The 19,832-nt window shown below is 54.6% G+C and overlaps 5 protein-coding genes across 5 annotated transcripts; 2 read left to right on the forward strand and 3 right to left on the reverse strand.

The window, feature by feature from the left end:
• Positions 1–2,075: 2,075 nt before the first annotated feature.
• CkaCkLH20_10858 (cell division control protein 42) lies at positions 2,076–2,835 on the reverse strand (the record flags this gene model as incomplete). Its single annotated transcript, XM_038893572.1, has 3 exons — positions 2,076–2,141; positions 2,204–2,582; positions 2,756–2,835. The coding sequence occupies 3 exons, from the start codon at positions 2,833–2,835 to the stop codon at positions 2,076–2,078; spliced, it is 525 nt and encodes a 174-aa protein (XP_038741121.1).
• A 5,748-nt stretch (positions 2,836–8,583) lies between these two features.
• CkaCkLH20_10859 (uncharacterized protein) lies at positions 8,584–9,453 on the forward strand (the record flags this gene model as incomplete). The annotated part of the gene is made up of 1 exon (XM_038893573.1): positions 8,584–9,453. The coding sequence occupies one exon, from the start codon at positions 8,584–8,586 to the stop codon at positions 9,451–9,453; it is 870 nt and encodes a 289-aa protein (XP_038741122.1).
• Positions 9,454–10,356: 903 nt separating this feature from the next.
• On the reverse strand, positions 10,357–12,403 carry CkaCkLH20_10860 (uncharacterized protein; the record flags this gene model as incomplete). The annotated part of the gene is made up of 3 exons (XM_038893574.1): positions 10,357–11,568; positions 11,618–11,924; positions 11,979–12,403. The coding sequence occupies 3 exons, from the start codon at positions 12,401–12,403 to the stop codon at positions 10,357–10,359; spliced, it is 1,944 nt and encodes a 647-aa protein (XP_038741123.1).
• Positions 12,404–12,939: 536 nt separating this feature from the next.
• CkaCkLH20_10861 (voltage gated chloride channel) lies at positions 12,940–15,878 on the forward strand (the record flags this gene model as incomplete). Its single annotated transcript, XM_038893575.1, has 6 exons — positions 12,940–13,776; positions 13,827–13,979; positions 14,028–14,142; positions 14,193–14,284; positions 14,332–14,517; positions 14,568–15,878. The coding sequence occupies 6 exons, from the start codon at positions 12,940–12,942 to the stop codon at positions 15,876–15,878; spliced, it is 2,694 nt and encodes an 897-aa protein (XP_038741124.1).
• A 2,282-nt stretch (positions 15,879–18,160) lies between these two features.
• On the reverse strand, positions 18,161–19,150 carry CkaCkLH20_10862 (uncharacterized protein; the record flags this gene model as incomplete). The annotated part of the gene is made up of 3 exons (XM_038893576.1): positions 18,161–18,234; positions 18,388–19,000; positions 19,070–19,150. The coding sequence occupies 3 exons, from the start codon at positions 19,148–19,150 to the stop codon at positions 18,161–18,163; spliced, it is 768 nt and encodes a 255-aa protein (XP_038741125.1).
• Positions 19,151–19,832: the final 682 nt, after the last annotated feature.

The following is a 19,832-nucleotide window of genomic DNA, read 5'->3' on the forward strand; positions in this document are numbered from 1 at the left end:
ACCGTTAAACGCGCTACACTACAGACTTCCCCAGTCCTGTCGGCGCCCCGAGGGGAAAGATACCCGCCGTCCGTCGCCCCATTGGTCAATGCATCCGCGGAATGCTCGATGGTCGATGGTCAAGCTTCTGGCCCGGTGCTTCTGGGTCTTGGGCCATCCACCTGTCGTTGGAAAATGCGGAGAACACCCGAGAAAACCGACCAGTCGCTTGTAATACCCGCCTCCGAGTAAGGAAATAACTTGTCAAGGAATGCATTAGCCCAGGTGGCCTCGGCCTTCTGTTCCCTGGGATGGGTGGCCGCGGACGTTGTGGAGACGTAACATGCGCCGCCGGCGAAGATTGCGGGGCCGGGGATGCAACTAAACGGCATCCGATTTCCTCCCGGGCCTTGGGGTCCCCGGTAGTGTAACAGTTGTCAGCAACATGCAATCATCAGCTGCAAAAGCCCTGTATCCATAAAAGACGCCAATCCCGCCCAACTCAATCTGGCTCCGAACCGCCGCATTGTGAGATGTCAGAGTTCGTCAACAACCCGCCAAGTGAGAGAGGGTGGCTTAGAGCCAGCCGCGCGCGCGGCATGCCAAACGAACCCCAAAGTCAGCAATTACCAACTGTGCCTGACCCAGCATTAAAAGCAGCAGCTTCTCTCCCCAGGAACCCCATGGCCGCCCTCGTGGCGTTCGCGACCTCGCCCCGACGCAGCGTGCAACAAACATCGGAGGGATAACAAACCAAAATTGCGGGGTGAGGCAGAAGAAAGAACGACAGACGGAAAAAAAAGCAGCCCAGGAGTCCCTCGCGGAGCGTTTGAACCCGTTGGTAAATGGCACTAGTCTGACCGCATCTGTCTCGCATTGATGGTGGACGAGGCGCCCGAGCTGCGACGTCATTCCCTTATGCAATACCTTCCTTACCTGCCCCCCCTACAGCCCGATGGCACAAGAGGGGTGGGTGGTGGTCGTTGCGTCTGCGAGTCGTCCGTCTCCCGGGCAGATAGGCGCAGCGGAACAAAGAACAACGGCTGGGTGGCGGCAGCGTCAAGTCCCCTGGGCAGACGGAACAAGAATGCCATCCATTTCGAAGAACTTACTGCCCATTGTTCACTTGCTGTCGTGTGTCTGCCTCAACGTGGGTGGTCGTGCTGCCATCCCCTCACTCTTCTGCCCCCGCAAGCGTGCTGGAGAACCGTAAACGGATGGCGTAACGCGGAGCCGGCAGAGGCATATGCACGGCAGAATGACTCGCCGGGCCGATCTAATGGATGGAGGCTCCGTCCAGTGCATCTAAACACCGAAAGTCTGTGGGTGAAGTGTGAAGTGTGCTTGGCTGGTCGGTGCACTTCGTCAGCAGCGGCTCTCGTCCGCACGTCCAATCATCGCATCTGGAACTGTAACCTGAAAGAGAGGGATGCATCAGGCTTCAGCGCGAAAAAATGACCATCGATTTAAAGTGCACTCCAGTCGCCAAACTGTCCTATCGAAGTATTCCTGCCTGCGTGATGAATTTACCCATCCCTAAATGTAGAAAGAAGCAAGAAAGACCACCAAGATCCGGGCCAGGGCAAGGAGTTTTGGGGGGCAGAGAGAGGGATGAGGGTAGTGGATTGGGGATGGTGAGAATGGGAGAATCGGGATTGGGAAGAGAGGATGTTGTTGGGAAGTGGTGGACCACGTGTGGAAGGGGAAAATACAGCCCGTCGTTTTGTTCCATTTCCTTTTGTCCTGTCCCCCTCATGACGGAAGTTGCCTAGTAGCCGGGACTGCTGGTCAGATGTTCCAAACCAACCCTCGCTGTCGCTGAGCCAAAGAGGCCCAACATTAATTCGCGAGACGACTGCCCTGGCCAGTTCCAAAGTTGCGGCTAATCAAGATCCAGCGTGTCCTATGCCATGCGCGCTGCAAACAACAAAAAAGGCCCAAAATGCCATTCAAAGCCGGATGTCCAGAACCATTTGCGCGCGCATCTGGAAGGCAAGAGAAAAGGCCCAAGCCTGGTTCTCGGCTTTTCGCTCGCCGCCAGAGCCAGAACCGGGCAGGGCGGGAGGAAGTAAGACCCGTGGGAGAAGAGTCCACAATCAGAGGACAAGGCACTTGTGCGACTTCTTCTTCGGGGCGGGGGGCTCCAGAGCCGCGACAATTGCCTAGACACGGGTTAATCGGGAGTCAAGGCAGCGGGACACAGAAAAGTCGGCAGTGGCCATACCTCATCAAAGACATCCTTCAGCTTGTACTGCGTCAGAGCACTGCACTCGACGTATTTGACCGCACCCAAGTCCTTCGCCATCCGCTCGCCATCCTCTTTCCGTACGGGAGACATCTTTTGCTTAGAAAGCTTCTCGCGCACGCTGGGATCCTCTCGCAAGTCGACCTGGGTGCCGACGATAAGGCAGGGGACGCCGGGGCAGTGGTGATGTACCTCGGGGAACCACTTCTCGCGGACGTTCTCGAAGGAGGCGGGTGATGTGACGCTGAAGCAGACGAGGAAGACGTCGGTCTGGGGGTAGGAGAGGGGGCGCAGTCTGTCGTAATCTTCCTGACCGGCGGTATCAAACAGACCCAGAGTGTAAGGCTCATCGCCAATCCTGCAGAAAAAAAAAAGGCCGTCAGCGCGAGGCCAATATCGATTTCCAACACCTCCAGACTCAGAGTCCTTCGATCCCTCGATTCCTTCCATCCATCTCTTCTTGGTCCGCCTCTTCAAAGACCCAAAACAAAACCCAGAATGTTTGTGCTTGGCAGCGCTGGAGAGACTCACATAACAGTGACGGCATAGTTATCGAAGACGGTCGGGACGTATTCGGAAGGGAACTTGTTTGTCGTGTAGCTGATGAGCAAGCATGTCTTTCCGACAGCACCGTCGCCGACGACAACGCACCTAAAGGGAGAAGAGAGTGGTCAGTTCTGGTGCCAAAACAATGCCTGATGACATGCGCGCTTTGATGACTGCGGTGAGAGGGAGAGAGGGGTTGGTCCCAGTCTGGAAGCCGCACCAAGCACAGCATTCGCAAAGATCTGGACAAAGGACATGGTAGGAATGAACAGCGACACCATCCATATGGATGTGGACATGATCGCAGGCAGGCGGAATTGGTGAGGAGTGACAGAGTCGGGTGGATTGCAACTCGAGGACTGGGAATGGGGAAGGAGGCAGAGCAAAACGGGGAGAGAATGCAACGCACTTGATAGTAGCGACCACCATTGTGTAGATCAAATGATGCTCCTGAGCAGGAGCAGAGACCTAGGGAAGAAAAAAAAAATAAGACTAGTCTCTCAGTCTCTCCCTTATCGCGCGGCGCGTCGTCGAGTGTCTCGTCTTGTCGGGTCGGGGTGTGATTTCCAGGCGGGTAAGGTAGGCAGCAGATTGGAGAGTGGCAGTGGTAGTTGGTAGCAGTGGTGGTTGCGGTTGCTGCAGGGCGAAAGATGGGCAGTGGAGACGGGTCGACTCGAAATGGGGGGGCGCGGCGAGGAGGAAGAAGGTGGAACGGGGTCCTAGTCGAGGCAGGCAGGGCAGGTGATGGTAGTGAAGAGCCAAGGTTGAGGCAGGTAGCGGCGGCGGTAGCGGTAGCCGGTGTGGTTTTGCGGTGCGGTGCGGTGCGGTGCGGTATGCAGCCTGCGGAAAGGTAGGCAAAGGCAGGTATGTAGGTGCAGACGGGAGGTATCGAAGACGATGCTGCGGTGACCGAGAGGCAAGAGGCAAGAGCGAGGCAGATCGAGGCCAAGCAGGCGAAGTGGCTCTGGCAGTAAGAGAAGTGTCGAGTAAGAATTGAAGGGGAAGGTTCAAAAGTGGGAGGAGGCGACTGCGAGTTTAGACGACAACCGACCCTACCAAGGTCACAAGTGAGATGTCGTCGGGGATTTTTTTTAGTAGCGATGGCGTCGGCGGTCTCGACGTGCACGCGGGAAAGTGGAACAACTGAAGGAATAGAAGGGGGAAGAGGCACCGGGGGGGGTTGAAGTGAGGGGCGGGCCAAAGAAAAAAAAAAGAATAATCAAATAATTTTGTAGGGCGAGCCTGAGGTCAAGACGGGGTGTCAATCAATAAGTCAGGGACGGAAAGCACCACGGGGCAGTCACAGCAGGGGAGAGAGAGAGAGTAGGGGTAAATTTTTCAGGAGGGAAAATAAAAATAAAAATAAAAGGCAGGCGTGATGGGAAGCTGCAGGAGCAGAACCTTGCAGGCAGGCTTGCACATAGAAGGCGCCGGGTGTTGGTTGCGCCAGAATTTCAAGTGCAAAAAATGTTTCTGGGATTAGCAAAAAAGAAAAGAGAAAATTACAGGCCAGGCCTACTCTTCGGGCTGTTGGTGATCATGGCACGTAAAGTCCTGTGATATGCGAAGTACGGATACTGTGCGTATTTACGGCAGTGAATGGGAAGTTCAGGGCAATATCAGCTGCAGAATCATCACTACGAAGGCTGCTACGTATGTACAGAGGTACAGCCAGCGATATCGCATGAGTCTAGACTGGCCAAATCTTGGTCGTCTTTCCTCTCTTATCGTTGTTGTTTTCCGATAGTCGTCGATACGGCATACCAGCCAAGTACAAGTGACATAAAAAGGGGCAGGGGAGACACGCCGTCTGTGGTCATCCGTACGAGCAACGGTCTTCATCACTAAGGTACTCAAAACGACCGTCAACCCGGCTCGAGATATGTGCTCAGTGATTTTTGGGGCGTGCGAAGGGGGTTTGGCTTGCAAGGCTGAATCTTGCAAAATTCGGGACTGGCGCCTGTCCCCGGACGGGAGTTCACTGTTCCAGAGGAATGGATGGCGCGTGTTCAGAGGCCGTCGGTGCTCGAGATGGCCTGCCCGCTGAGCAATGCTAACCGCCAGCTGAAGACCAGCGCATGGCCCGACCAGGGATGTCAACACCGCCGGGACTGGAAGATCAGCCTGCCTTGGGTACGATCAGCGTACGGCGCAGCGGCGTCGTTGCTCAAGTCCCTTACCATAGTAGGTTCGTAAGGAGAGCCCTAGAAGGCCTGGTGCTTGTCGTTCCGCGCCATCGTCTGCAAAGATAAAGAAGCCGGGACAAACCAAGGCACCACCATTATCAAAGTTGAAGTCGAATGGCGAACAACCCTTCTCTGGCTGGGGCTCCCTTCAATCTCTGTGAACCATCCAACCTGGGCTGGCCTGCATTCAGGGGTCGCTCAGATGTCGCCATGCCCCGGTCTGTTCAATCTCATTGCCAATGGATTGTCCCCCTTCGTCCAGTCCTATCCCTTCATCTCAGGACGGAGCAGGAGGATATGCTGCAGCATGGACGGGAGGGCAAACAGCCGCCCAATGCTGAAGCACCTCCCTTCGCATGCTGTCGTTGTCATTGGCACCGCATCTCATGACATCTCCACCACCCCGATATGCTGACATACCTGACGAATACCACCACCGGGGCCTGGGTTGGGACTTCGTGCTTGACTGTACAGCTGGCAACCGGCCATCTGCCAGCGAACCCAACCTGACCCAACCTAACCGCAACGCCGGGCTGTTGGTGATGACTTGGTCAAGTCTTGGGTTCGGCTAGGAGGTTCCGTCTCGCTCGGGGTCGGACGCGGGGCACTGGTAGCTTGTCGTCCCCTTTCCTCCCTCACCGCCCTCACCGACCACTTTTCTACCCGTAAAAGGTGGACCAGCCCCTTGTGGTTGAAGCGGAACAATAGGATCTTCGCTTCCGTAAAAAAGATGGCGGGATAGCTTCAAGCCATCGTGAGGCCATTCGACGTTGTTGGTAAGGAGGAAACCTATCTTTCCCGTCAATTGCTGATCAGTCTCCTCGTCAGCATCTCTTTTCATACATACATACGTACCTTCAAGGACCTCGCAGGTAGAATAGAGCGCCAAGCGGTGCCGCATCTCCCAGGGACCATCAACTCTGCGCAAATTGGGGATTGGGGTCTGAGGCGGTCCCACGCCTTCACACGTAAGGTAAAATGCATGTGCACTCACAGGTAAGGAACGTGCCTCAACTGGCGGGGCAGGGGACGTGGAAAGTACCTAGGTACCTACTCTGTAGAGGTGCCCGAATCCCTAACACCCGTGGACCGTCCAAGCTTCAGGTTCAACACAGCTGGTGCAGTGTCGTAGCCACAACACCAACGCCATCGTCTTGCATCTGCGCCCTGCACCTGCAACCTGCTGCACCAACGGAGGCATGAGCACAAGCACAAGCAGCGGCACTGGCACTGACACCGACCGACACATGCACCTCATTCCTGACATCACGCCAGCTAAAGTGCATCGTGCTTTGCTTTTTCTACCCCTCGCTCCACGGTTCGTGTCACCTCGCTGGTTTGGATATATCTCACACTGAGGGAGACATCGTCATGCCCCAACTACCTCAAGTGAATGTGTGCTTGGGAAGCAGAATCATCACCTGTTTAACGTCATAACGTGGTCGGCAAGTAAGGCAGGCAGGTACCTAATCCACCTGCATATCACCACCTTGAGACGTCGAGCATCCGAAATCAAACGTGTGCTAACCAACCAACCTTGAAAGATGCACAGAGCAGTTTGGGGTCCCGTATGATGGACATCAACTCAAGTTTGTCCAGCAAGCTTTTTTCACCTTCGAATTCGGGCCAAACTCGAGACATTTCCTTTTCTTCTCACGTAACCACCCGATACCTTCCGCCCCAACGCAATTCGAGGCCTCACCATACCTGACCGAACCAAAATCGTAAGTTTGACTACGACCACCGGCCTGCAGCGGCCCTGTATCGAGATGGCAGGAGCGCCGAATCCAGACCGTTCTCTCGCGCCGCCCTCGTCAGATGCCGGATTCCAGATGCCAGATGCGCCGATATTACTGCTCTGCGGCGGGCTGCAAACTCAGGTCAGGTCTGGGCCGCTGGGTCCCACGCTTTCGCCTCGAACCGATGCCATGCTGGAACGGTGCACCAGCTAAGGTGGCCTACCCGGGCGTATCCGCACCTCCATCAAAAGCAACCACTCCCTGTTCTACGGCTACATATCACATCTCGACTTGTGGCACTACCGTCCGTCTTCCGAGAATAGGGAACTTGAGTTTCTTCGTCGTTAGCTAAGCAAGCAAAGGCAGAATGCCTTCGATATTACTCTGCAAGGTTTCCGGCCCTCGAGGCGCTTGTTCGTTGGATTCATCTGCAATCTGCCGGCAAGCATTTCTTTGTCTCTGTCTCCGGCAGCCTTCGACACCGCGACCCCAAATTGGCATGCCATCCCTTCGCTCGCCTGTGACATGTCGTGTCAGCTTCAACTCGTTCCTCATGCAGATTGGCAGTGGTTTTTTTCCTTCTTCTTCTGCACTCTGCCGCCTGCCTTGTTTATTCCGCCGACGGTGACGGACAACGTGGGAAAACAAGACATGACAAGGCAAGCTGCAGCCGAGTACGGATATTAGACGATGATACCCTCGACATTCATATGGACGACACGCACTTGAGGCAGCTCCTGGGAGCAGGGAATAACTTAGACGGGGACCAGCCAACGGATACCCGCAGCCTTCTTTAATGCTTCCATCCATCCATCCATGACTCCGGCACCTGGCACAAATGGCTCGGCTTGCTTCCCGCCTCGCATCATCTTGCCTTCTTCTCTCTCGACTGTCGTACCGACTGCAAGTATGGCAATCTCCCCTTCGTCGGAAGCCAAGCAGCCCATGTGCCCTTTTTTCCGTCCATCGTCATTCCCAGTGCCGTCACGTCCAAGGGTCCAACGTGCTCGACTGCCGGGATCACCGACATAAAAGGACGAGCCCCGGCTTGTGCTCGACGGATCGGCGTTGGCAACGGGGAACGGCACCTAATGGGCCATTGGTCCCTTCTCTGCCTTCACCGTCTTTGCGGCTTCTGTGTCCGTGTTCCTATGATGATTGCCCAGCGCGCTCCCTTCGGACGGCACACTGCCCCTCCCACTTATCACTGGTGCGCGTCAGCAGTCTCTGTCGGTCAATGTCGAAGCTGAAACATGAAGCTTTACCGTAATAGTCGCAGTTGATGAATACGAAGACCACGGCATTATAACCAACTGGCAAGACACAACGGCCTCCCGACGAGCGGTGGATCAACCAAGCTCTGATACTAGACAGACAGACCAACAAAGAGTAAACAAACACAAGGGAAAGTATTTCGACGGCTCAGTCCACCTTTGTTGCGCATGTTTGCCGGCGAACCCTCGACCCGACTCCGCCTCATCTTTGTGCGCCAGATTGCCGTTGCATCGCACGCCCTCGATTTGTTTGTTCGTCCATGACACCGCGCCGGATGAGCGGTCTTGCCGTTGAATTGTCCAACTTGCTTCCTACAATAGAAGGTGCAACACAATGATACTACTTCAGTATTTGCATGTGCGACACGAGCCGTTGGCAGGCAGGCAGGCAAGCTCTCATTGAAAACGACGACTGGGAAGTAGAGATACTTAGTCACACCTCGGGTACATATAAAATTTACCCATTGCAGTTGGATACAAAGTACCTCTACAGCAGCCGCAGACTCGGGTCGCCAGCTCAGGGTTCCCCTGCATGCCGTCCTTTCTGCGCAGATCATCGCTCAAGCCACAAATTCCTAACACTGTTGAGGCTGCAGCGACCTCAACTTCACACGTTGCCCTACGAAGCCACCCTCACCAACATCTCGCCATCCAAAGTCAGACAACTCGGCTCCGCTCCGCCCACTTCGCCCTACGCATTCTCCGCCACGGGAAAACAGCCCGTCGCCGGCCCGCCTCGGCCCTTCTGTCGCCATCACCAAGCCACCACCGCTCCGGACCAGCTTGTCTTCCCATCTGCCTCCGCCCTATCACACAACATGGAGACGAACCAGATCGACCAGCTGCTTGAGCGCTACCTCGTCCTCCTGGACGAGTACACGGTGCTTCGCGAGCTCCTCAGCAAGACTCAGGCTGCCATGTATCAGAACATCGCACGAGCCAACTTCTCCGCAGAGAGGGGCGTCAGATACGGCCCGGACTACTATGACGAGCGCATGCAGGCTTCGAGAATCCTCTCCATATCGGCGGGCAGCAAGGATGTCCCTCGCTTCGAGCTTGTCAAGCCTGCAGAGGCTGTAACGGATCCGGGGCCCCATGAGGCTCCAGTTGATGAGGGGAAACCCGATGACCTCGATGAGGCTCCGGCTGACGGTCCGAAATCTGACGAGAAACCCGAAGACACGACGAAGACGGCGGAGGAAAAGAAGAAGAAGAGAAGCAACGATCCCCTTCGGTGGTTCGGCATTCTCGCGCCGATGCCCCTGCGCCAGGCGCAAACGCTATCGGTGAAGGCCGTGCAGGATGTCATTCCCCGTTTGGTCTCAATCAACGCTGAGATGATGGACTTGGAGATTGAGGTCCGCCGGGCACGGAAGAAGAGGGCGAAAGCTGAGGCCGCTCACAGCAAGATCGACGCGGAGGACGGTCAAGAGCCGGGACGCCACGAGTCACGAGTTCCTGTCACGACTGTGGAATCTACGTGACCGGTCTTCCCCAACACCCATTACCGATCAGCTCATCACGCTTGCTTCACTATCTTCCCTAGATATACCCAGAGATCTCTGACCTCTCAGCGAGGCCTGGGTGTGTCATACAGCCGACATGAGATCCCACTACTTCCCGCCGAGCATGGCCGTCTGATCTATCATCACGGGCTCGCCCCCAAGTGCCCAGGCACGTGAAACCCAGGATATCGCCCGTCTCCGCATCAACAGTTGCCTTCACGAAGCGTTACGACTTTCGAATCGTAGCTCATGAGCACCTCGGGGTGTTCGTATGGCGGCCACCAGTGTCTTTTGACATCGCTCAGCTGTGGTTTATATGAATTACGGACGGCGTGAGGACTTTGATGCTGGCCAGCTGCGAGTTTGTGAATTATACAAACGTCAGTAGCATACGGGTTCAGGCAATGAGCGAAAATGTCGGACGACACGTGGATACAGGCTGGGCCACAATGCACGTCGCCAATGGCAAGACTCAGGAGCAGTCGGCGCAGGAAATCCCATGACATGTCCACAGAACGTCGTTGCGGTTCCAACCAACGGGAGACCTAGCTTACTTACGTCGGGAGTACGTCTCGGCGCTAATAGAAGATGGCTTCCTTCCCCTTCGATCTTCACCCAGAGGCAATCGTGATTTAAACCAAGACTCCCGAGTCGGTCGAAGGCATTGACTCAGTATTATGGATGGGTGCAGCGGGACATGGTCGACGTCCTCGTCGCATTTGAGTTTGGAAGAAGCAGGGAAACGACAAACGTTCTCATCACTTTCGGGCACACGTCAGATGCAATATGTGCTCCCCGTCAAAGTTGTCCGTGAACATAAACACGTTTATAAAACCCAGTCAACTCGGGTGCGTTACATACGTGGAATCAGTCCATCGCCGACTATCGAAGTCTACCCAGAGTCTCCAGCACGTCGTCCAACGAGTCCTTCAGGGGATGGCCAACGCCCACGTGCTTCTGCAACCGCGCGGCTATCCCGAGAATCGCGCTCGTGGAGTGCACATAGCGCCTCCTCATACCCTCATGAGCGCTGACGATCAAGGCAGTCGCCAATTGAAGAGCGGCAATCTGAGCTTCTTGGACAAGAAGCGGCTGCTCGGCCTCCGGGACGTCCCAGGCGGCGACGGCGGTGACGAACGCCATCCAGTCTTCTCTCGCACCGCCGTCCTCTCCCTCGACGATTGGTAACAAGACACGCACGATCTCGATCCCGCGCGCCGCCTCAACTTCGTCGTTCACCCGGGACGTGTGCTGCAGGATGGATATCAAGTCCTGTGTGAGGGCCTGCCAGCCGTTGTGGGTGGAAAACTCCTCCAGCCCTGCCTTCTCGACAAGAATACCCTCCAAGCCGACCAGGATAGGCGACCGGAAATCGAGCTTGGCTGGTGAGCTTAATTTGTACAAGTCAATCAACATGTCAACAAGACCCGCAGCCTCTTTCCTCAGAAGCTCGTTGTCGTCTTCGCGGAGCCAAAGGGCCAAAGCACGGACGACTGCTAGGATGAGAGGGTCTTCATGGATGTTGTCCTTCTTGGACTCCCAAGAGATGGTCAGTCTCTTCCCTGCAGACGTATCTGTCTCCTTTGTGCGAGCATCGGGGTGCAAGCCCAGAGCACCCGCTACAGAGGCATCCCACCTGTCTCGGAGGAACTCGATGGCTATGGACATGGCCTCTGAGATGGTCCTCCGAATCTTCAGCAAGAAGTCCGGTGGCATGATCAAGTTGCCTGGCGACGATTGCTCATCATCTAAGCTTCTCACGAGATACCCGACGAAGTGTGTTGCAACATCAAAGGCCGAGCCTATGCGCTGGGCGACGGACGGGTATGTGGGGTCGTTGAGGAGCTCCAGAAGCCGCGGCAATGTTACTCTTGTATCGGTGAGTAGGAGTGTGATTAATAGGTAGGAGAACGGCTTGTCTTCCTTCACGTCGCTTGTGAAAAGTAGCTTGGCGGCTTCGGTGTGATACACCTCAAGCAGTGAGGCAGCCGCAATGGTGTATGCATTCCTGGCCTCAGGTGCGGGTCTGCTCGTCAGCAGCCTCCTGATGAAGTCGATGACAGGCTTGATCCACTTAGGATTCGATGGAAGTGCCTATAGTAGTGTAAGTCAGTTGCCTGTATCGTCTGGACGGAGTAAATACCTTGGGGTCGGAATTTCGGAGGAATTTGCCGAGAAATTCGAGCAAAGTAACTCCATCTGTGCCAGTGAAGGTTGAGACTAAAGCTCGAATGGTACTGTCGATTTTCGCTTGTAGGATTGTCCTGTCCTCGGCAAGGTCCATGCAGTTGATGTACGCGAAGGAAAATATCTCGAGAGCAGATGGGTTATCTGGTGCAATTTCAACCAAGGAGCTGACATCTTCTATGTCGACAAACACTTTGGCGCCTTCGGGGTAGACAACCAGAGTGAGAATCGTCTGTACAATCAATTGAGACGTCTCGCCGGAGCTATTTTGGTCATCAGCTTCACCATCCCTCCTTGAGTGTCTCTGTCTGACGCACCTCTGTAGCAAGGCAGACACCAGCAGGGGCAGCCTCCCGACAAGCCGCTTGTCTCTCTTGGCCTGGTCTGGCAGCAGTGACGTGAAGGTGTGGATGACTGAGACGGCGAGGTCCAACATATTTCTGGCATCTGCTTGGGCGGACTGGGCGGACGAACCCGTCTTCACTAGCCGGTCGAGGAATTTTGGGGAGATTGATGCCCATAGGTTCGAGACAGTCTCGGCATCGTTCCGGATTTCTTCAGAGTTGTCCAGGACGCTCTTGAGGAGAGCCAAGCCCACAAATCTCGACGTGTCGTCTTTTGCTTCCAACATGGTCTGGATTTGGTCAAGGGATGCCGTTTGCTGAGTAGCTTGCGTCGGGTCAGGCACCTGCGAGGGCGCGGCCGTAGGACCTGCAGATCCATTAGATGAGTCTCCCTCCATGTTGCGGTAGTCTGTAGACAGTCGGATATTTTGGGTTAATTCTTTTGATGTTGATAGTGAAGTTGGCGCAAATCGTTGTAAGTCGCCGTTGGGTACTGAGTGAAAGAAGTTCTCGCAGGTTCCCGCAACCTCCCTCAGTATGCCGTTGATCTTTCCTGGATATGACTTGATGAAAGAAAAATCATCCCCTAATCGTCAACTGATCTGCAAGCGAAAGATGCGAGAGGCCAAGACCAGCCAAATGACGCCCTCGTGAAAAAATGCCCCGCGCAGATTGACCCAGCAGATCGTAGAAGCAGTCTCCACGCTGCACTCAACATCCCTGCAAGCGCTCATTCTGGGCGCTGTCCCTGGCGTCGCATCAGCCGCAGAAAGGACCTCCGAGTGGTCCGAGCTTTCCTTCGAGTCAGCCACGCGCGGCTTGTCACCGAACAGGTATCCGTCAAAGAGAGAAAGGTGCGACCGTGGATTAAGGAGAAACGACAACAAGATGGCCATCCCGAGGACCTGAGAGACGATATCCTCAGAGTCGCAATATGCCCGGCCACGCAAACAATGATTCTTCCGCCTCGTCGTCGTCGCGACCGCTGAACAACGGCAGCAGCAGCAACAGTAGTGGCAATAGCCCGCCGGGCGATCGAGACGAGCTGGAACTCTGGAGCGACGACGAAGACATTGCCGACGTCCTTGTCGAAGACCCTATCCGCGAAGACCTCAACGAACCCCTTTCCTTCAAGCGCAAACAGAAGCAGAGCGTACTATCGACCCCCGGCCGCTTCCTCTCCGCGATCACCGGCTCAAGACCCGGCACGGCCTCCCCACACTCCTCCCCGCGAGCTCGAACACCCAATCAAGATTCGGGCCGACAAGACTTCACCTCTCCGCGCAGGACAGGTGGTAATGCCGCCGCAAGCCAGAGCACAAAAGATGGCGCGCCATTGGACTGGTACGTCGAGGGACCAGGTAGAAGAGTGGGATATGAGGACTTAACTGCGATCGATTGGATCTTCGAATACACGAAGGAGCGCCAACGGCTGCGCGTACTATACTCCGGCGCGACTGGCCTCCTGGGATACTTCCAGCAACTTATGGACTCGAGTCAAGTCTGGGTTATTCTCATCTTGACTGGCATGGCGGTGGGAGCCGTAGCAGCTGGGATTGACATCACCACGGACTGGCTTGGCGACCTGAAGACGGGCTACTGCTCTAGCGGTCCAGAGGGAGGCGCATTCTACCTGAACAAGGGATTTTGCTGCTGGGGATATAATGAATTCTCCAAATGCGCCGGGTGGACGCCCTGGGCGAAGGCACTGGGAGTCACGTCGTCGGTCGGAAAGTGGTTTATAGAGTATTTCTTCTTTATTTCCCTATCAGTAAGTCATGGCATGCTTCTGGTCGCCAACTCGTGTTAACCGATTCGCAGGTCGTCTTGGCATCAGCAGCGGCACTTCTGGTGAAAGAATACGGAATCCATGCGAAGCATAGCGGTATCCCCGAGATCAAGACGGTGTTGGGAGGGTTCATCATCCGCAGGTTTCTTGGCAGTTGGACCTTGATCACCAAGTCACTGGGATTGGTACGTCGGAGAACCTTTAGACGCCATCTAACGGGCTAACATTCGCAGTGTCTTGCTGTTGGCTCCGGCATGTGGCTGGGCAAAGAAGGTCCTCTCGTTCACGTCGCTTGCTGTTGCGCAAACCTGTTCATCAAGCTATTCAAGAACATCAACGAAAACGAAGGTGTGTCCATGTTCTCTACTACCTCTGAGCCGTATCTAACAATACCCCAGCTCGTAAGCGAGAAGTTCTGTCGGCAGCTGCAGCATCCGGTATTTCAGTTGCGTTTGGCGCACCGATTGGAGGTGTCTTGTTCAGCCTCGAGGTTGGTGACGCCTGCACGTCAGTCTGCTCCAGACTAACCGTCTCCAGCAAATCTCCTACTACTTCCCAGACAAGACCATGTGGCAGAGCTTCGTATGTGCCATGACTGCTGCAGTGGTCCTTCAAGCATTTGATCCTTTCCGCACCGGACAACTTGTCATGTACCAGGTCAAGTACAGCACTGGCTGGCACGGCTTCGAGCTCATACCCTTTGCCCTGCTGGGTATTCTTGGCGTACGTATCTTGATTGACCGTGTTAGAAAGTCCGCTCACGTATATGGCAGGGTATTTATGGTGGCTTGTTCGTGAAAGCCAATATGGCCGTTGCTCGGTGGAAGAAGAACACGCCCTGGCTACCAGGGCCCATCAGTCAGGTCGCCATCGTTGCGTTTTTGACGGCGCTCATCAACTACCCGAACTCCTACATGAAGTTCCAGACGTCAGAACTCGTCTCTAACCTTTTCGTCGAATGTACGAAGTACGTCGATGATGAGATTGGACTCTGTAAGACAGGAGCTGCCTCGGCACCAACCATCGTACTGCTGGTGTTTGGAACCATCCTTGGCTTCTTCCTCGCCACGATCACCTTTGGTTTACAATTGCCGGCTGGAATCATCTTGCCGTCGATGGCTATCGGAGCTCTGAGCGGCCGTGCGGTTGGTATCATCATGGAGATTTGGGTCACTAACCATCCGACCTTCTTCCCCTTTGCCTCCTGCGAGCCAGACGTACCCTGCGTGATACCAGGGACTTATGCCATCATTGGCGCAGCAGCAAGCTTGGCCGGAGTCACTCGAATGACCGTCTCGATCGTCGTCATCATGTTCGAGCTGACCGGAGCTTTGACATACGTTCTGCCCATCATGATTGCGGTCATGATATCGAAGTGGGTTGGAGATGCTTTCTCTCGCCGGGGCATCTACGAAGCTTGGATACACTTCAATGAGTATCCATTCCTAGACAACAGCGAGGAGATGGTTATCCCCGACATTCCTGCTTCTCAAATCATGACGCGCATCGAGGACTTGGTCGTCCTCACGGCAACGGGCCACACCATCGCCAGCCTCAAAAACATACTTGATACGCACCCTTATAGGGGCTTCCCAGTCATCTCGGATCCCCGTGACGCCATTCTTCTGGGATACATCTCCCGACAAGAACTTATATACAACCTCAAGATGGCTTCATCGCCTCCACGATCTCTGCCGCCTGAGACAGAGGCCTACTTTTCCCATCAGCCGCTCGCGGACCCGCGCACGACACTGGATCTCCGGCCGTGGATGGACCAGACGCCGATCACCATGCCTTCGCGCTCCGGTCTGCACCTGGCAGTCACCTACTTCCAGAAGCTCGGCCTCCGTTACGTACTCTTCAGCGACCGTGGTGCCTTGCAGGGGCTCTTGACCAAGAAGGACGTTTGGTACGTCCTGAACGGCGCAGAAGAGACTCGCAGAACGAGTGGCCTCAGCAGAGACATGGGAGTTCAGTCTGGCATTACGCGAGAAGACGCAGGCGGCGAGCAGAGAGGTCTGCTGAGGGATGATGGGCACGAGGAGGGAACAAGCCCGGCGGATGACCGGGGACCGATATTATGAGTTAGAGTGCGATCTCAGGAACGGGACAGTGTACGAGAATCCTAGACATGAATGCAATCTTTATGACGCTTACTTTACATGTCCACTGGTGCGGGGGCACACATGGTGTTGTTATAACCCTGGAGCCTTGTCTTCTCGTATCGACACATGGGCAAATGAGTGCTCAACTGCAGCAGGCATAAACCACACTGCATCTGTTTTACGTGGAATTCTTATAGTCGGCGCTGGCGATGGTGAAAACATTCTTCCCAGGATTCAGTACACAATCTTCAGCTGCCGTACCACCGACCTCGTAACAATGTACAGCTCGAACATAGCTTCTCCCATCAAGCTCGCAGTCTGAAGCGGATAACGGAAGCAGACAAGAACTGCTGCCTATGGCCCGCCAGTATCGGGTGAATCGTCCAGAGAGGCTCCATCCGCCAAGGTTCCGCCTCAAGGTGTCAACCACTTCCCGCCTCAACTCTATACCTCGCTCCCGCTTCACCAACCAACCTTCGACTCCGGCCGCAGCAGGACATATATCATTCGATTCAACTCATGCTATCCTAACAATCAGTTCAAGGGGCCGTGGCTTAATGGTAAAGCGTTCCCCCCAGACTCCCAGAGCTCCGCGTTCGAATCTAGAAAAACGAAGGAAGAACAAATGCTTAAATGAAGAAGACAAATCTAAGTCTCATATGGGAAACCGGGCTCGGGAGACTGGGGAGAGAGATGAGGGTTCGAATCCTTCCGGCTCCAATTCTTTTTTGTTCTTCTAATCTTTTTTGCTTCTATCGCTGGGTTGTGGTCCTGGACACGTTCGTGATGCTGAAGCTGTACTTCAGTGGTTTCTTAAGCGTCTGGTCTTGCGGGTCCGCGAGGGGATGTGTTTCCGTTTTTCCAAGCTTGATATTCAATGTTTTTATCTTGTTCTCCTTGCTTACTTGGCTCTCAGGTTTGCCATTTGACAATGATCCTTCCCCTGTATTTGCCCTCGAGCCCTCGTGTAAGTCAATCTCTCCGCACTGCTTACTGGAGAATCAACTTCAAAAATAGTGAAGAAACAAACGTTCACTGTAGGTACTGGAGTCATCAAAACTTTGTAAGTGGGGAGCTATCATTCACTCTGGCCTCCATGTTTGGGCTGACAACGGAGGCAGAAGATCCAAGGTAGCATCTCGTGCCCTCACAATGTCAGCTCGATTACGATCAGACATCCGTCTAAATTGACGTCAATCTCTCAATGATATTAACTTTTCATTTCGGCCAAGATCTATTATGCGGAAAATCCTCCGTATTCCTTCAACCCGTTGCCAGCAGGGTGAAGGAAAGGCACATGGTTCGACTCTGCTGACATGGGGGGAAGCCTAGTCGACGCCTCCAAGGGGCTGTTCATCGACTCCTCACGGAGCTTATGAAGTCCTCAGTTGCGTCACGCCACGAAGCCAACTAGTAGCTGTGGCTCATCATCTGGCTGATAGTAACAAAGAAAAACAGAAACAATAACATTGGCCTTGACGGTCACAGGAGCGACATCAACAATAATAACGGAAAAGAAAAATCCAGCCCATCACAATGACGACACGACACCAAGATTTCTCTCACTCTGCTATACATCTCAATGCAGATTGCGAAATGTTTCCTCGGAGCCGCCGATTAAGCCGCCCTCTGCACTCAGGATTCGGTCACTCCGTCAGCAACAGAGTTCTTAGATGCATTTTGAGCAGGATCGCTCTTGGCTAATCCTCGGAATCCTTGAGCTTATTTGATAACTATGTTGGAACAGGTAGGCAGGAATCAGTATCCGACTTGACGTGGCCGAGCAATTCGACATGGGATTGCGTAACAATGCATTGAGATAGGATTGCTTGGTTCAACAGGACGAAGTTTGTTCATCCTAAAACCCTATTCCGCGATGCCGACGCGACGTAAGATCACTTTCAACAAAAAGCAGATAGGCCACAGGACGATTCTAAAATCGTTCAGGGCTACGGAAGGGTAGAGCGCCTCGAATCAGGATTCCGAACGTCAATAGATTACGTTGATGTCAACACATATCGAGAAAACCGAAGGAGATGGATGAGCGAGACTTATTTGAATGAAGAAACACAATACTTTTGATAAACTACCGTGATATGGCCCACTCATTGTAAATGCTCAATATGAATATCATATGTTTCCCGCTTGATTCCAAACAACGCCAAACAAGAATATTCAGGGTATCTTCCGAGAAAATAGCACTCTGACCGCCTGTTGATGCAAAAGTCGAAGCACTCGCACGCACACGCATTGTCAGATCGTCACCCCCTCATGTCGATCAACATCTCGCGAGAAAGCACCTGGATATCACCCCTCTGATCCCCCAGATCGACGTCTGGAAAACCCGACCATGAATCACGAACCCCCTCATACCCTCCCTCACACCCTGTGTTGATCCTAGTAGCCCGCTGCTGCCCCGACCCTAGCGCCATGATGGACCATCTGGGCGGTCTCCAGTCAGGAAACATATCACAGACAGCACTCATACCCGCCTCCATCTGCCTCATCATCCTCTGCTCCAACGCCCCGTGCGGGTTCGCCTCGATGAGCTCAACGTGGTCGTCGTAGACGGGATTCTCGTCTCGCGGCACGAAGATGAGGTGTTCCAACTGTGGCATGCGCGCGTGGATCTGCTTCAGGACCTCCACTGTCAGGTTTGCGGCTGACATGCTCTGGTACATGGAGTCCACCCAGAAGAGTGAGTCGTTGACGGCGAGATGGCGGACGTTGGCGAGGTCGTCGGGGTCGCAGAGGGACATTACGGTCAGAAACTGCGCCTCGGAGGCCATATAGCCGTCGCGGGCCCCGAAGTAGAGGACGTCGTGGTCTCGGTCAAAGAAGATCTGACCCGGGTTGCGCGTCATGCCGAAGCAGAGGTCGTATGACTTGAGGGCCTCGAAGCGCGACTCGTGACAGACGTGGAGGTTGACGGGGATAGCGACGTATGAGGTGCAGCCGCTCGTCGACGGCGGCGGGGTTTGGGCGTGCGAGGCGAACGAGAGGGATTTTGCGCCGCACCTGATGGGCACGATGCGCGGCGGCGGGAGGTTAAAGTTCCATATCCTCAGGCGAAGTTCGGTGGGGAGCTTCGAGAAAAGATGCTATCGTGATGGTATTCGTGGTTAACCGGGCTGTACTATGACGGGAGATCGACGGAGCTAGCAACATACGAAGTGGTCCAGGGGCCGCTCGCGGCAGGCGTCTATTCGATTTTTCGGTGCCGCCGTCGTCGACGTCGGGTTGGGTGCCATGATCTACGGGAAGGTTTGTCGAAAAATGGGCGCTCGAAACTTGACAGATGCGACGTTCGGTCGATGATGTTGGGAGAATTTGCCGCGGAACAGTAGATAGTTTGGCCAATGCGGGACATGATGACGGAGGGGTGGTAAGTGTGAGAGGTTATTATATCGTTCGGCCGGCGCGGCGGGCTGGCAGCGCCATCCCAGGCAAACGACGACAAAGGATATGCCTGCCAACCTGCATCCCGCAAGGTCTAACTCGACCCGAGACATCATTAGACTTCTTTGACAAATACCCAGCCCCGGTCGACAGGCTCCTCTCAATAATGTAGGCCAGGCTCGTCTGTCAGCCGGGTGGTAGGTAAGATACCACCAGCCTGCATAACCAACTTCTCGTGAATCATGACCATTAGAAGCTACTGGGCCACGCCCCTCCAGCCTAGAGACGCATGTTTGTGTCAGGGAAGAAAGTGTGGCGGCCCAGAACCCGAGGCTTTGGGTCGGGGCGACCGGGGTGGTTCAGCAATTGAAGGATTCGGATGGAAATTTTCCTACATTGACAAGCCGGGGAGGCTTCCAATGACAGCAGGATGCCCGACGGGAGCGAGATACTCCAAAGCGGCACCGATCGAAGGGATAGCCGTATGCACGACAGAACCACAGATGTATCAGAACCAAGCCATGGCTTCGGAAC

The sequence above is a fragment of the Colletotrichum karsti genome (assembly GCF_011947395.1).
Source record: "Colletotrichum karsti strain CkLH20 chromosome Unknown Scaffold43, whole genome shotgun sequence".
Taxonomy (NCBI): domain Eukaryota; kingdom Fungi; phylum Ascomycota; class Sordariomycetes; order Glomerellales; family Glomerellaceae; genus Colletotrichum; species Colletotrichum karsti.